Source organism: Bombus vosnesenskii, unplaced genomic scaffold, assembly GCF_011952255.1.
Source record: "Bombus vosnesenskii isolate JDL3184/JDL3185 unplaced genomic scaffold, Bvos_JDL3184-5_v1.1 scf7180000013294, whole genome shotgun sequence".
NCBI classification, from domain to species: domain Eukaryota; kingdom Metazoa; phylum Arthropoda; class Insecta; order Hymenoptera; family Apidae; genus Bombus; species Bombus vosnesenskii.
The window spans coordinates 424,536-442,325 of record NW_022882945.1 but is presented as its reverse complement, the minus strand read 5'-3'; the positions used below and the strand labels follow the sequence as shown (position 1 = coordinate 442,325).

At 37.9% G+C, this 17,790-nt stretch overlaps 1 protein-coding gene across 1 annotated transcript in view; it reads left to right on the top strand.

Annotated features, from left to right (window-relative positions):
- LOC117232980 (transcription factor Sox-19b-like) overlaps positions 1–17,587 on the top strand; it is a 31,327-nt gene extending 13,740 nt beyond the window's left edge. The window contains 3 exon segments of the mRNA XM_033492805.1: positions 1,316–1,510; positions 9,106–9,263; positions 14,129–17,587. Of these exon segments, the coding sequence (XP_033348696.1) occupies positions 1,316–1,510; positions 9,106–9,263; positions 14,129–14,674 (899 nt within the window). The 3' untranslated portion in view covers positions 14,675–17,587.
- Positions 17,588–17,790: the final 203 nt, after the last annotated feature.

Sequence of the window (17,790 nt, the reverse complement as noted above, 5' to 3'; positions counted from 1 at the left end):
GTCCAAATACCTTTATACTCATTGATCGGACGCGTTATCCAAGTGCCTATCGTTCGTTTACAAACTGCTTTATACGAACCGCAAACAAGCATTCGCGAGAGAGAACCAGCCACGATACAGAGTCCCTTCTTTCGAATTATTCGTGACAGATTTATTACTTAAATTTCTACTTTATTTTCCACAGAAAACGTTTAAAGTTAATATTCCATTCCGGAATATATCATATGATAATTGGAATGTCTACAGTTAATTTACGAATTGTAGGGAATTGATTTACTTCCACAATGGTAACTGCCTAACATGAAGTACGAAAACGTTAAGTATTAACTCATAAATATAACGCACCTTTTTATTTAATAAAAAATGTCACGCTTCGTATCAATCTACAATTAAATACATTTTGATTGGTAGCAGCATACGTGGTTGTAGAAAAATTGAATGACATAAAATTTATTACTTGCAAATATTTACTACTTCTCACATAATTAATTATAAGTACATATTATTCTGGAAATCTTAAAATGCAAAAGTATGTTATTCGCAATCTAAAGTATGTTAGTAAAAGTATGTCATTTGCAAGAATGAAAAATATCCTCGTATTTATCTTGTAGATTTTTGTTTAAACTCTTCATTAGTGAAAGTGTAAATATGTACCCAGTTTTACCGTATCGAACATCGATTAGACACGATCCAATTTGCAAGTAAAATGTTCGTTGAATTACACATTCGTTTTCATTTATTTTATAATCCGGTTTTTGTTTTAGAATTTTTGTACAAAATTGTCGATGATGTGACTTCTAAGGTAGCAGAGAGGAATTTTACTATGAATCATTGTTTGGTTTCCCTATGGACGAGATATGGAAAAATTAATGTTTACTGACATTTCGAGCGGACGAAAGATAGGTCTTCTTGGAACAATATTTTCCACTGACGAACGCGATAATTATTTTTCGTAACGTCGAATGTAATTGCTAGAATTACTAGTTTCTCCTCGATTGTTTGACGCGCGAGAAATATCGCGTAAAAAATCGCAAAACTCTTCGCATGTTCGTACTTCAATAAGTTTTTAAAAAATCTAAAGAATATTTGAACTTGAAAATTGATTACAGTGTTATTAGGAAACTTTTCCAAAGGAAATTTTCTCGCAAAGGTTTCATTTCAACAAGCGTATTTCGATTGTTTAAACTTTTTTCCCTATGCTCTAGTTATTTTTCCATCGTATTCGATAGAACTTCTTCAAGTATAGGCACTTGAAACAGACGTTGAGACTCGTTAATTCACCGATTCTAATTATCGAAATGTTACATTGTTTCAGGTGCCGAATGGAAACTCTTAACTGAGGACGAGAAACGACCCTTCATCGATCAGGCGAAAAGGTTACGAGCACAGCACATGAAGGAACACCCCGATTACAAGTACAGACCTAGAAGAAAGCCGAAAACCTTACGAAAGGAAGGTTATCCTTACAGTATTCCGTATCCTAGTGTGCCCATGGATGCTCTCCGAGCTGGTAAGATAATATTTTTGACAAATATATAAAATCTGAACGTAGAAAATATGAATATAAAAATGTCAAAAAATTGAAATACGAAAAGAATTACAATTCGTAAGAGAGGAAAAGGGAGTCACTAGGTTCTGAATGAAAATCTTTTCTCATAGTAAATAGATAATTAGTTACATTACTCTAAAACTATGATAGATTCATAGTTTGAATTCTCCTCGGGGTATCCAACTATAAAAACATAAACTTGTGAAACATAGAATTCCTACCGATTTTTCGCGAATCTATCGCTTCGTCAAATATCAAAGTCCTTCTTGATTTAATTTAAAAAAAGGAAAATAAAATAGAAAACATCTTAGAGTAGAAACAATCTCTTCTTAATTTACACAAGAAAATAGAAGAAATACAACACGGAGCAATGAAAAGAAGCTTCACAATCGCACGCAATTATCCGACTGAAAACGCTTGAGCCTGATAGCGAGGAAACAATGCAATTACGATGGCCAAAAGACAAGAACGGAATCGATTCTCGAAGTAAAAATCTCTATTCTCTGGTGTGTTGCGGCGGGCTACAATAGAAAAAGAACAGTTTCGTCTGTTGGGCTTTGATATTCTTATCTTTCGGCTCGCGTTTCAGCCGTATTGTTGCCGGCGACCCCCGGGTTCCGTGGTCGGAAGTCTTATAATGGCGATTTTTAGAGGTTCGACCGACCTCGTTTCTTCATGCCATTTTCCCAGCGTCTTGCTAATGGTTCACACGTTGCCCGCTTTTAGAGCCAGTGAAGTTCATCCCTTCATGGTCATCGGTGTCTGTTATCAACGAATACCAAAGATAAAATTCTAGGAAAACTACAACGTGCTTGACATTCTAGTCCGAGCCATTGGTACCGTATCTAGTCACTTTCCTCGTGGAAGTATTATTTTGTGACGCTTCTATTATTTTCTTTGTCTTCGATATGAATAACGAGGTTAGCGATCGGCTGAAATCGCATGGATCGCGTAATTATATCTGGTGAAATGGAAGGAGGTATGGAAATACGGCTGGGTAGACTGGTAGATAAGTTGGAGATAAAAGTAAATTAGCGTAATTAGTAAATTAAGTGGGATAAATTGTGACGATACTGGTGATTCATTTTTTTCTGTCATTATTATATTTTATGTGTAAAATGTAACGAGTGTAAAAATTGATTAATTATGTAAAATACTGTATTAAGAGTTAGAACCAGTGAGACCGTGAACATTTCCTCTTCATTACATTTATATACAGGGTGGTTGGTAAGCGGAAAGGGGGTGATTCTACGCGAAAAAAGAAGTCGAAAATATAAAAATTTTCTTTTTTAATTTCTTTTTTAATCTTTCCATCGAAACAACGATCTACAGTGAGATCCGTTATAACGTATCGCACGCGTACCGAGCGAAAATTCAAAGTCGATTTTCTCGAAAACAAAGCCTCAAATGAAAAATTTTTATTCTATATTTCCGACTTCTTTTTTCGCGTAGAATCACCCCCTTTCCGCTTGTACCACCAGTTACCAACCACCCTGTAGATGAAATTTTAAACGCACTATCACTAACCACAGATCTACCAACCCTTAACAATTTTTATAGCGCATCCCGTTTCTTAACTTCTATGTTTCAAAATTTAAAAACCGTTCTAAATTAAATACAAAACTCGCATCCCATCTCATTATCTAAATTCAACAAACTATGTATAATCAACATATAATTCTTATTACTCAACACATTACCCCTTTCGCAATAATTTTCAAGGATATTCTACCATCACAATCATACATCGATCTCTAAACAAAGTCGAAAAGAACAGAATTTGAAAGGATCATTCTAAGAATCTCGATAAATTCGTCCAACTTAAAATATTCGGTATCATCGATTCTCGCGTAAACCGTTCATTGTCCAGCCCGACAGTCGAATGAAAATTTAGTGCACCGAATAATTCGTTCACCCTCGTCGGCATTCACGATCATAATTTCACGGTCGATTGTGTCCCGAGGTTGAATCCCGTTTTTTCTTTGACTCGCCGTGGAAAAATTCAAAATTACGTAATCTGCTATGAAGTGGGAAACAATGGGTACAATGGAGACGGTCGGGATGTCAAACAAATCTGTGTAAACCTCGAAGCGAACCGGGGGAAGGCCGCCGTGTGTACGCGAGTCCGATTCATCGAACATCTGTTCCCCGGCGATTTCGCGGGATGCTTCGTAGTCGGAGATAAGGCAGGAACCGATCGAAATCGACAGATGCCGATCTCGTAATTGAACGCAACCTTCTACCATTGTCGTGGCAACGAAACGAGTGAAAGCACAGCCGAGTTGGATTGTTGCGTTTCGAGGAGCGACGGGTAGACATTCTTTGTGAATGAAACGGGGTAGTGTTTGATAGGGGTTGGAAGTAAGAGTTGATGAGCTTGGAGTTAATTATGATTGGTTTAAATTACGTAAATTGATGTTTTCCTCTCTCTACTTACTGCTTTGTGTTTTTTAAACGAAAGTCTTCCTGGATGCAGGTGAAAAGAATATTCATGTTCAGTAAATAATTGTAAGATCTTATAAATCTAATGTTTCTAACATAGTCCGATATAGTTAAATGGGAACGCGTTAAAAAGTAAGAATAATGCTATTAATGACACGCTTCAATTTTCTATTTTGAATTTTATCATATTTTGTTAATAGCAAAACGAGTGTTGCCTGTTTATCTTATTCGCGAAAGATAAATTATTGAAAATTGACCTTTACAAATATAATCAGTGTAAAGAAAATGATGTGCGCATACATATTGAATTAAAGTAATATAGAAACGTACGAAATATATACAAAATATGACTCGTACGTACTGTGCGAATTTTTGTCGACAGAAGTGAATGTAGCAAACGGGTTAAAAGCCGTTTCTACTTCACGTAAAAAGCCAATGTTCGGAAAAAAGAAGAAGCAGATAAATAAGTTAAGTAGTCACGCGATGTCCCCCGCGTTTATTTTCCAAAACATGGGTCAAAAGTTAGCACTGGTATCTTGGGGATCTGTGGCTCAAAGGGCATGAAATAAATCGTCGAATAATTCCCTTCGGCGCGGAAGGGCTGTGGTCCGCTCGAACGATTCATTGGCTTTATGCACGCGAGAGCATAAACATGTCGCTGGCTCATTATTTATCGAATTGTTTTAACCCCTGTGCGTACGATTGCGCCTCCAGACATTTGGCGGAAGCACGTGACTTAGCCAACCGAATTATAAATTCGTTAAGGGATTTCAAAGAAAAAAAACGCGTGGGGTGATGTGTATAGAGATTTGAGGAATTTACGTGCTTCACCCCATCGCGTTTCTTTAATATTGCTACTTTAAAAAATAGACATTTTTCAATAAATACAAAATGATTGCCTCTTCTTTAGTTCTTCATTCTCTTTCTGGTATTTGCTATTTTCGCAAATAAATAATATTTTAGATATAACTCGCAGTTTACCTTGTCAGACGTTCGTCAAAGTAAAATGTTTTAGATTGGCCGATGAGAATGTCGAGTAGAGAATTGCTGAATAATCGAAGGATACGAGTTATACGCAAGATTTATAGCGTGTAAAAATCATTTTATTGAATCGAATTGAATACCAATTGTTAGTTACTGAAGTAGTAGTTCGAGTAGCTTTATAAAAATTTTAGTAGCTTGATTGGTCGAGCGATAATGGTTGGATTATTCGAATACATTTAAAAGATTTAATACAGGTAGAACGAACACAGCTCGAGTTAAAGGGAAGAATTTTTACAAAAAGGTTATGATTTCATTTATTTTATGATTTAACCCTTAATTTTTTAAAATTATATTTTACATTTGAAGAACACCCTCTTACACAGTACAACTTACAAACCCTCTCATTTACCGTAAGGAATATATTACATTGTCAATAATTGTAAAAACATTGTAAAATATCTATAAAAAATGAAATGCGTAATATTATAAATCATAAATCGTACGAACGTTTTTGTTTAGAGATACATGAAATAATTTTCTAATTTATCATTTCCAGTAGTAGCTTATAATAAATGTATTAGTGAGATTTTAAATATTTCGTGACCTCGATAGATAATTTTATTTTCCTCGATATCGTTGGACTGTTAAAAAAACGTAGCGCGAATTTCCGGCTAGAGAGGTTCCCCTTAACTTACGGTCTTAAGTCGTTGCTCGCTATCTCGCGAACGGAAACCCTGGCCAGAAATTCCAGCCTAAGCCGATAATTTATCCCAGCCACCCACGCACTTGTCTTATACGCGTGCCACTGTACAGGGACGTGTTCGCCAACAGCCGACGGAGGTTAAAAAGAGAAACGAAAAAAAGTAGTTGTGCTATACTAGTGGAAGAAAATGACAGAAAAAAGGGAGCAGGATCGGTAGCTTTTGCCGATATCCTTTACGATCGTGTTTTCTAAGTAGAATCATTTATTTAAATAAACTGCACAGCATTTACATACTACCATTTCGATTTCAGACTTTATTCGAAACGAATCACAGACTGCCAAAAATCGTATAATGTAATCTTGGTAATTTCAATAATTTCGTAGAAGAAGAAACGAGAAAAGGAGCTATATAAGCAGACCGGAGATTTTTATTGATTATTTTTACAATTTTGCTTTTCACGTAGAATCTAGCAAAATTTGAGAATATTCATTGATATTTCAAATTAAAAGTCTAAAGAAAATCACAAAGTTTACGAATATTTAAATATAATCTTTGCGATTCAAGCATCGTTGAATCGAAGCAATTGAATCGATTGAATACAGATAGGCAGCTTTTACCGATTCATTCACTTTACAATCGTTCTTTCCAAATAGAATTTTGTATCTTGAGAAACTCGAAAGTATTTATGGTCATTTAATACTATACCAAAAATCATTTAATTCTCACGATTTAAATAATTTAACATCTTAAGCAACTTTGATATATCGTTATACAAACTGCGAAAGGAATTTACAAGCGCTTCAATTGCTAAAAATGTTTTCGATCATTAAAAGCACCGATAATCTCGAAGATAGGATACTAAACATGTCGTTTGAAAACCTTTTTCTATTCCAAGGAAATATTAGAAAATATCTGTATATCTCAGGATATCTACTAGTTTCATGTACCTTTCCTCCATTTCTAGAAAATTGATGTGGTAAAGCATCCTGTAACTTAAGGGAAAAAGGTTGGTTCACGAAAGAGGGGGGATGGAAATAAAGGAGGTAAAAAGATAAGAAAAGAGAAGCGTGGTGTACGACCGATAAATCGGGGATTACCGATCGCGTTTCGAAGTCGCGTGGGCGGTGGGATAAATTCCGGCCTTAATCGGTCCGTTGCCATTGCTGGAATTAATAATTTTGTTCGGTTATCCTGTAAGATCACGGGAACGTGAATGAAGCGGGGGAATCTCGTTCCTTTGGGTACTGTGGACGCGTTCACAGAAACTTGGGACAAGTTACGACTGTTACGAGTTACCTGGGGCTAGCGATTCGAGAAGAGGTTGTGGAGAATCACGATAAAATCATGACAATTTTGAGTGTTTATTTTAAAACGATCGACGAGAATCATGATTAGTCGATTGATTAAATCGAATATTTTAAATGAGCACAACTACGTAACTTCTTTTAATAAAAGGAATTTGTATAACTTGAAAGTTATAGCGCAACCAGCGAATTAAAATAAAATCATTGGAATTTTATAGAAAAGTTAATGTAGTGGATTCATACGTGGTTAATTTTTTGAAACGACTTGCAAGATGTACGATTATTTTACATTTATCGTAACTTAACAGATTGATAAAAGGGATAGCTGACGGTTAAAGAACTAGAGTGTATACCTACGTGTTAATGAGAAGCCATTATCCTTTAGCAAATCGTCGTAACCATATTCGCAAATTAAACTCTTGTTTATCACAATATTCTTCAACAATTAACCTCACGTTCTCCCTCGCCTTTCACATTTTTATCCAATGATTAATGTCACTGTTCATTCCCCATGTACGTACACGCTTAACCACTCATTCTTCTTAAAAAGTCATAAATCATTATTCAATCAAGATTGTACTTAATTTGCATTGAACTAAATAAACTGGAATTAAGATTAGAGTGCAATTCTATGCTGTAAGTTTCATTCGTTTATAAAGTAACAAACAAATAAATGAGATGTCAACACTGTAAATATGAAGAAACGACTCATTATCTCATGAAAATACATCTTCCGCAATCTTATCGGTCTTTGACTAAGTATATTGTGTGTCGTCCTTCTATTCCATTGATCAATCAACGATCACCCGACAAATACAGCAACAAAAGATCGACAAAAGTCAAAGTTCATACCATCCCAAAGTAACGAATATGAATTCCCCATTATCACGATTATTGTGCACACTTTTTTGAGAAAGGCGTTGCAAAAAACCTTCGACGACAAGGTACAGCGTGTTCCAAAGGAAAGACAGTCTCTGATATTTTTCAACTACCGGTGTCCCGTATTCTTCGACGAAATATTCTATCGGCATCGACGAAGGCCGGCCGGTTACAAAATCGCGATTAATAATCGACTGGCCCGTGAATTCTTCGTTGTCGGCCATAAATCTCGCCGCCAATCATCCCTGCTTCTATCCCGGCTTCTTTCCAGACGTTTCTTCGTCGTCGTGGAGGTTCACGGCACGTCGACAATGAGCCTTCGTTGGCATAGCCATTCTTTCGCCGCGTTTCCGTCGTTCGGCGACGATGATCGATAAGCCCTGAAGCGGGAACGCGAACAACCTCCCCCCGATATTAATCTCGACGAAAAACTTACGGGCCTGTTCGGTTAATCATTGGCATTGTCGATCGACGAAAGGCGAGGATCGAAGCCGATCGTCGAGTTCGATTGCCGTATTGTGAATCGTGCACTGCGTTTTGGGAAAAAAGTTTTGTCTCGCGCTAGTTGTACAATGAAGATTCTTTTCGGACGATCGAAACCTGAAAATGAAAATCTGTTCGTATTGATACTTCTTGGGTGTTTTGTTTCGTTTTCGGAATCGTATAAAGGCGAAGATATGTAGGAAGTGTTGGAAATATATTCTATAGATTTTTATTGATATTTTATAGATATGGAAATATAATTTTATGTTTTTTTTTTTCGTTATATTACTTTAGTTGGAATTATATGTGTAGAGTATATTAGAGTACGATAGTTACAGTGTTAATGCGTATAATTGTGCAATTAATGTGTGCGAGGGATTGATGAGAGAGAGTTAAGATTTTTAAACGAAGGATTAATCTGTAACTGATAATATGGTTATCACTTTGTCACGTAAATGTCGCGTAGCATTCACACGACTCAGAGAAATATAAAAAAAATAGATAATTAGAGAAGAGGGTAATATGGTAGATTACACTCCTAATTTATTTAGATGTTAATTAAGTTCCATATTTCAGTCATTTATAGTTCTCGTGTTGATAACGCAATGCTGTACGACTCTGCTATTAATTCTTTCAGAACCGAATGTAACGCTCTACTTGCAACAAATTCCATCTAACATTTATATCATGGAAAAAGCGCCCGACTTTCGAATTGCTGGATTATCAAGATTTTTTACACGCTATAAACTATCTGTTGCAGGAATGGCTGGTGGAATGGGACAGGCAGGAATGGGATCGTATTATGGTCCCGCTGCCGCTTATGGTTCACTATCTGCAGCCAGCATGGCCGCAGCCGCTGCTGCAGCAGCACAGCAGTCCGCAGCGGCGATGTCTGCGGGTCTAGCAGCACCTGCTCAGGTGAGTCGATGCATCTTGTAAACAAACAATCGTTTCCTGTCTCAAAACCCGTTTATCGTGTTCCCGATGTTGTTTCCGTGTCAAGCCACTTATCTTCCTCGTTCGGAACTAATCTATGTCGTTCACGAATCGCAACGTGCGATCCTGAAACAATTCCAACGCTATTTCCGGGTTAATTTTCAGTCTTTGATATAACGATGGTGTGTAATGCTCGGTACAAACGAGCAAATTTATCGTCGTCACACCCAGGTGCGGAACAACGATGTGACGTCTTTGAAACTTTGTACGCATAACACTGCACGATTTGACAGATTTATGTTTCTAATGATATAAGGCACGCGAGTGTACGATTGTATTATTAGAAGTATAATACACATCGAGCTACCGAATTACGGATCAGGTCGAAACAAGATCGTAATGACGTCGCATGAATTTTCCCTTTCGTATAGATGCGAGTGATTTAGAGCGATAAGAAACAGCGTTGTAAAAAATTGCAACAGTATAGTTGAGTGGAATCATAATTGCGTATTGGTAGGCAGAGGAGACATTGGTCCGAGTTTTGACCGGATTCCATGCACGTTGCTCTTGCTTTCGTGAAAGAAGGTGCGCCTGGTTGTACAATCGTATGGTACCGTTATATTGCGGAAAATGGAATTGCTTCGATGTTTGTTGTATTATGAGATAGTAGTAGGCGATGGATTTTATTCGATAATCTAAGAATCTTAAATTTCTTTTGACTTGATTTGTCGATATATAAATAATAGATTAGATCAGAAAGTCTTGCCGATACTGATGTTTTATTTATAAATTGAAAAATATTAAATCAAATGCTGCAAGTTAGGAGGAAGGGGTTTGATTCCGCCGAGAAGGGGAGCATCGGCGATTACGATTTGTCAGGGACGAAAAATGCGTAAGACACGGTCGCAGGGACCGAGCGTTATCGAGATGCCGGCGGAAAAGAGCCACCCACGCGGTTATTTCTTGCGCGTCCCTATTCAATGGAATTTGACGTGGAGAGACTCGATCGGGGAATCTCGAGATTTATCGCTGCATTCACGCGCCCCTTTCCTCGGCAAACAAGCGAAATTCTATTAATCGTTGCAAAACGTATATCTTACCTTTTGCTTCGAACAAATCTCCAAATATTCGTCGAGATTGTACCAAATAAGTAATCTTAAGATACGGACAATCTAATTTCAAATACGAGCAATTTACAAATACAACGTGGCAATTACTCGTCATATTATACACTATACCATAAAGACCAAACTGTTCCTTCGACTGAAAGTTTTGTTAACGAAAAACTTTTAACGAGAAATTGACTTACATTGATTGGTTTCTGGGTCAGCTCATGCATCAATTATTAACAAAATTATTCTCAAAAGATCGTTTCAACCCCCGCCCACAACAAGCTCAGCCGAGCCACTCGAGACTCGCTCAAATCTCCATGAACCCTTGATCGAACCTCCGACTCCCTTAACTGAAAAAGTGAAACAATCGCCGAAGAAGATCGTCGACCAGCGATCCACGCGTAACAGAAGGAAACGTCACGGAAAGGGAGAGATAGATCGCTGATGAGAGAAGGCAGCAGGAGCAACGCGAACATCGTCGAGCGAGAGAGGCCGCAGGAAGAGAAGAAAGAAGAGGAGGTACGAGGCGGAGGACGAGCGTAGTAGGTACGTTTCATTCGTTGTCGCAACAAAGGGGCCCCCGGGTGGCTTCGCAAACAGAAACCGGAGACCGTGGTCTGTGTATGAATTTCCGCAGCTGGGTACGGGAGACAAACAGATAGCTAGTTATTTCTGCATTCAACGGCTGAATGGCCGACGCGTCTGGAACGACGCAGCGGTGCGATACAGACCGACTATTATTGGCGAACCGACGAGCACGAGCGAAGAATTCCAACGCGCGGTCGCGCCGCCGTGTGTTATCGTGCTCGCGGACGAAACGGCACCGTCATCGCCGTCACCGTGCCCGTCATTGCTGGCTTTACCATTTAGGAAGATCTCGCCAGGTCTACGATGCGTCCCAATGAACATTATTTCCAAGTCAGACTTCTTCGCCGCTGCTTCGTCAAAGAAGAAACCTTGAGTTAAGAAAAACTAAGAGAAGTCGAAAGAAACAGGGTGACGATCATCGGAGGATAATGCGAGGGTTTCTGGTTTGTGGAGAATTAAAGGGATGGCTTAGTAAATTATGCGAGAAATTCTTAGTCAGAGATGGTTGGTGGAGTAAAATTAGGGGTTGGTAAGGAGAAGACTGTTTATGTGGTATTGTATGGTGGATGATGACTCGTGGAGATTTTTAAATTGAAGACTACGCGGTGTTTTGATTTTCTATGGATAAATGAAAATGGAAATACACTGTTTCACAAGCTAGAATAGACACGAGTAAATATGTTTGTATAGAATGTTATTTTTTCAAAGTAGTAGTATTATTATTCTTTCTTTCCAATCTATTCAAAAACGTGTTACTATTACCAGTAATTAATAAAAAAAAACATTTTTCTAATTGAAAAAGAATTTGATCTTAAAAGGGGTAATAAAGTATTCGTTATAACATTCAGAGGGCTGATATGACAATGCTGATCAGAAATTTACTTCACAAACTTTCGAACTAGCTCTCAGCAAGATTACACCGCAAGTTTCTTCTAACTATCCTTGATAGTCTACTTCACGTAGAATGTACATAAATCTAAGGAACAGAATCGAGCTTCCGATTGAAAGTCCATTCTCGACGTTGCTCCGAGGTCTCGAATCCACGAGGGCACGATGTGGGTGAAATATCGACGAACCGGCAGCAACAATGCTTCTCGGTTGACTTTCTCGCTTTGGCCAACCTTTCTGACCCGGGAATGGAGAAGAGCCATTTGGAAAATAAAGTGCTCTGCTAGCAAAAGACATTCCACTCTCTTCCTCTGTCTTTATTCTATTCACACACCGTGTTTGCGTTTCTTTCTCTGTCACTTCTGCGCTCTTCCCTTCGTCGCTTTCCATCCTTGACGACACATGGCAGTGCGGCGAATAAGCGCCTTTGTGAATGAAAACAGAAGAATAACGGTACGACATTGTGTTATACGCTCGAACGGCGACACCATGCTGCTGCACAGTAATTAAGTCTTGTCAGAACGACAACTACTGCGACGAAGGTGGCGTCGAGCCCAAGTGGAATTTTATTTGGTCGACGCTTGAGTAGGCGTGCAGTTTTAAATTTTTCACTGTGAACGTTGAAAATTAAATACACTGTATCTCATGAGTATATAATCATCAAAAACTTGTCGATTATTACGTATACGAAGATCAAAAGAAGAAAAGAAAAACACAATGTGTAAATGATATAATAATAGATATTTGTTGATTTTGATATCACGTTATGATAAAACAGGGGATTTTTTAATATGAAACAAAAACATATTAGGCACGAAGATTTTCCTCAGATCCCTTAGTCCTTTGATCCCTTTTCACTTCCATCTCTATTAGAATAATTTAATGTTATAAAATAAATAAAAGGTATCGAACGTTGAATCTGTTAGTGTCTATCGGAATATGGTTAAATTCCGCAACATTTGCAGTCCTGTTATAACAAATACTTTACTTTCATTTCATTCTGTACATCGTTACACTCTGAAACTTCCGATAAATGCATAAACAACCATAGTCTACAGGTAGGAAAAGTCATTACGACTCATCCACGATTCTAACTCGTTATTCGTTGCGAATGGGTTAATTTCCGGAGTCCATGTGATGGAGTCGACGTCGTTTTAACCGATGGAGAACCTCAGGATTCGCAAGGACCATTCGCGAAGGATTTTGAGTCGAGCAAAGAAGAGGAACCGAGCGGTAATCAATTGGACGTAGCTGGGAGAGGAGAGACGAGCGAAGCGGCTAAGACTGGATGTAAATCATCCGGACAAAGCCGCTTAACGATCCGACAAAGGGTCCGGCGTGGTCCTCGTCCACGAATTATAGAATCGGGAATAATCGCGCGCTTCTCCTGGTTCCCTCTATTTTTTTTTCCTTTTTAAGAATCCCGTCGCAGTTTCACGCGGTGGACCATCCACCGCCTCGTGCGGCCGATCTTTTAACCCTTGGAACGGTTATGAAATTTATAGCCATTGGTAGCTTTGTCCTGCGAATAGAACAAATCTCTTTCGAGTCTGTCCGACGTGTCCTCGTCGCGGATCCGGCGATTTCGCGATTTGCACTCGGACCGAGTCGAATGCTGCACCTTGAAACCGTTTCTTTCTTCGTCCCAGGTTTCGGTTAGGAGGGTGGTAGATATTCTTATGGAATGTTCATTTATTTTTTCTTTGGGAGCTTCCAATGCGATTTTGATCCTTTTGTTATGTGGATTTATTGGAATTGATAAGTTTGGGAGGAATACATAATGTCGTTGGTAGCTTTAGTTCAGGTTAAGTTTGGAATTCAAGGTGCGGAGATACGATGATCATTTTGATTTTTAATTATTTTATGATGTATATACTTGTGTAAGTTGAAGTAATATAAATCAATTATCTTTTTACTTTATTTCTGAAGTCTAGTAAAACTATAAACTTCATACTGCAAACTATACAATTCAAATCATAGAACCTCGTTTCCTCATAGATGTATCATAGTTTTATGACATTTGTTCTTTCCCCTCGTTCATCAATCTCCCTCTCGATAACCACCAATCTTGGCAAAATCAATTCCTTGAATATAATCCATTTAAGAAGCCATAATCTCAGCAATACCCGGTTAACTTCAAATTTGCCAATTTGTCCATTCAGCCCAGACCAGAAGTTACCACTAACTAACCAATAGTAATAGTAATTATAGTAATTAGTAATAACTAACCAATGTCCAATCTTCTCTTCTGTGTTCCAGGTGGTGAGCTCAATGGACGCCATGAAGTATTCGATGGAGGCCGACAAGTACCGAGCTGCATACATGCCGCCGAGCACTCTGGCGATGAGCATGTACTCCGACCCCAAGTACCTGGACTCGAGTCCAAAATCGTACCTGGACCGGAGCTATTTAGACTCCGCGAAGGCGTATTTCGAACAATCAAAGCTCTACATGGATCAGAAACCTACGATCACCGACTATAATCGGCCCAGTTACGAGCACAACAAGCTTTACGAAGAGTCCAGCCCTGGTAGTATCGTCGGGGGTGGTCCAACAAGGTCACCAGCCGCAGAGTCTCCGGACATGAGCAAACAGCACGAGAGGACCGAACAAGGTTCGTCTAGCGCGAGTTCTACGTCTACCTCGTCGGCTGCGAGTCCTGGTGCCAGTCTGCCAGCCTATTATCCAGGCTCGGTGCAAACCAGCGGTCTATTAGGACCCCAGATGAGCCAATACAGCGGCTATCAAACAGCTCCAGCGCCTGGAAACGAATCGTTCAGACGACCCCTCACTGTCATCTTCTGACCCGATAGAACGTAGCTCTGATCCATCTTCGAGGAGCAGTTGCCCTGAGTTCGGTCCACCGTTTCCAGAGGTTTATACATGTGACATAGGTAATGGATAGACTGTGGGTGTTTGTGTATACAAATTATAGGAAATATGCAGAATAAAATTTGCAAAATGTCCAAGTTGAAGTTAATATTTGTTATAGTGCTTGGTAGATGATACAAGTCTCTATTTAGGTTCGTTTCCTTTGATTTTAGTTATCGAAATACGTCCGAATTTTCATAAACATCCGCAGTCTAGTAATGGATATTGATCTGGCTTCAGAGTGATTTCTTGCTTTTGAAAGCTGGTTCTTCAAGTTTTTAAGAAGGGAGGAATTATAAAATCACGGAGTTATGTCTTGATGACTGGCATTGTTCCTGTTTTTAATGAGAAAGAGCAAAGCAATGGTTTAACTTTTTGCGCTACTAGGTATCTTTGGCATCCTAATATATTTTTCTTTTGTCTTCGAGATGGTTAACACAAGAGTTTTATCGAAATTGTTATATGTAATTAATTAAATGAATGAGTCAGTAATGATGTGAAGCATATAACGATATTTTATTCTGTTTTAATTTACATATCCGTTTATATCCTATTGTTATACTTTGTTAATATGCCATTCTACTTATCTCTCTATAAGAACTTCAGAGAAAGAACAGATACTTTCTATAAAATTATTTTTCTCAGCTATCATTTTTAAATGCGAGAGTTAAAATGAAAATTTATAGAATTCTTTGTTTGTCGCCTATAATTATATTCAATTTTTCAAAATTTGTTAGAAGGTAGCTAGTTTTAGGAACATTAATTATTGGTTCATCCTCATAATTCTTATTTTTGGTATACACAATATAAGTTGATACACTGAATTCAGAATAATCGAAATGTAAAGCATCTACATCTACATCTGGTATAAAGAACAATGACTAAATAATGCAAGTAACATATAGAGAATCGTCTTTTGACACAAAAATTCAGAGACCTGTGCAGTAATTTCAATCAACAAAGCAATTGTTGAATCTCAAGATAAAATATCAAATGAACCTCCTAGAGTCATCTTAATTCTCAAGAATGATCTCTGAAGCTGTAACAAGAGAAAACTCGTCCAAAGGAATATCTAACGTTTTGGACCAACGAATATATTCACGAAGAATATCATAGTGAAATCAGGGCTATCAACGATGCAGATCGCTGAAAGCAACAACGAAGTCGATACTCTCCGTGTTCTAGCCATCCCCAAGCGTCAGGTTCGACGCGTGACGATTATTTATCGCAAAAATAGGGTTTCCATCCTCGAAATGGAATTATAAAGAGATTGTACATAGTCCCCGTGTAAATAGTGTAGCGAGGATTATTATCGCGCACGACGCTCGAAAACGGTTTTCCTTCACTCCCTGTTCCCAGTGTTTTCTTTTTAATCGACAGAAGCACCTGCATTTTCGTTCAGGTTATTTCGAAAGTTTCGCAGTATAAAGCTATCAATTAATATTCTTTCAAGTCTGTCACCTTGTCCTTTTTAATCAAGTTATTTGATTTAAAATAGTTTGAGATATTTTATAGATATACTTTCACGAGATATACTTTTAAGTTCTAAACGTATCAACTTTTCAATCGTTCTTTGATTTTTTTTAATATCACTTTCTGATTCTTTTCAGTTGTTTTTTCAGTGTTTTTCATATTATTTCCCGTAGAATATCTACTTGAACTGAAACGATTTGAATCCAAATACATAAACTGGACTAATCTGAACGAAGTTTATTTAGCACACATATAAGTATACATGTACGCAGAATCCCAAGGATCTTTCCTTTTCCTTTACATCCTGCTTCGACTATCGAACATCGAACTCCAAAACGGAATCGACATATCCCTTCTAATCACCAGTAGCATTAGGTAATTACCAATTCCACGGTATTTCGTTTCGAACGAACTTACACAGAAACAGAGAGCAGGATGAGCAGAAAGTTTCGTGCAACGGTACCGTTAAAAGGAGAACGTGATTTTCGTGCGGTCGTTTGATTCGTAATCGCTGTACATAGACCCCTTCGATTTGTTAGAAAAAGGTGCGTCGTCACTTCCTCTTCCCACATTTTCTTGCTTTTTCCCCATTTTTCAATCGAGAAAAGGCCAAGAAAATTTCCTTCGCCTTTCGTTCGTCGTTTAGTATTAAAAAGATTTACAGATGACGACGTGATAAAAATTTGTTGTTCGTTTTCGAATGAGAACTGATATAACTATCCTTTCGTTCCAATTTTTAGCTATTTATTAATCGTCAGAATTCTATTATAATAATAATTATTTTTTTACTTAATATGTTGACCATTGAATGAATATAAATCAACTTGTACGCCCAACATGCATAATGTTCGATAACCGGTGAAGCAGATGGTTGAAAATCGCCAGAGAATCTGTTAAATATTATCGCTTCTTTCTTGGTTGTTCTCTTTTCTTTTAGTTTTGTGTTTGTTTAATTCTCCAACGAAAATACCTATCTAGTACTTTCTTCAGCTCATTTTTTCCTTGTTTTCTTTCAAACATCTCAGTTGTTTTTAATGTAACCGTTCGGTTGAACGATTTCACGAGAGAAAGAGTGAGAGTGAAAAAGGGAGAGAGAAAGAGAGAGAGAGAGAGAGAAAGAGCTTTTATAGACGTTTCGCGAACGGAAGAGAATAGAAATGTTAGAGATGACGAAGAAGAAGAATAATAGAATGAGATACGCTTTCGTGAAACGTCCATGACCCGCTGTAATCTTTGTACTTGTATCGTTACGATAAACCTCTTAAACTATACCGATTATTCGAGTATTACGACTTTAAAGCGGCAGAAGTAATCTATAAATATTGTATTGTAAGTGAGAAAAGCAGAAATAAACGTTAAGTATTATCCTTCGAATACGGTCTCGGACTACGTCTTACAATCGTTTGTCCCATCATCTCGTTTTCGGCCTAATCCGTCCAATAGAATCCATTTTCTCTCCGATTTATTCCGCTCTTATTTTGTTCCCTGGCATAGACCATTTTTCTGGACTTTCTCCCTTTTCTTTGTCGTTTTTTAATATATATCACTCTCTATTTAATATTGTTTATTCCCTTGCT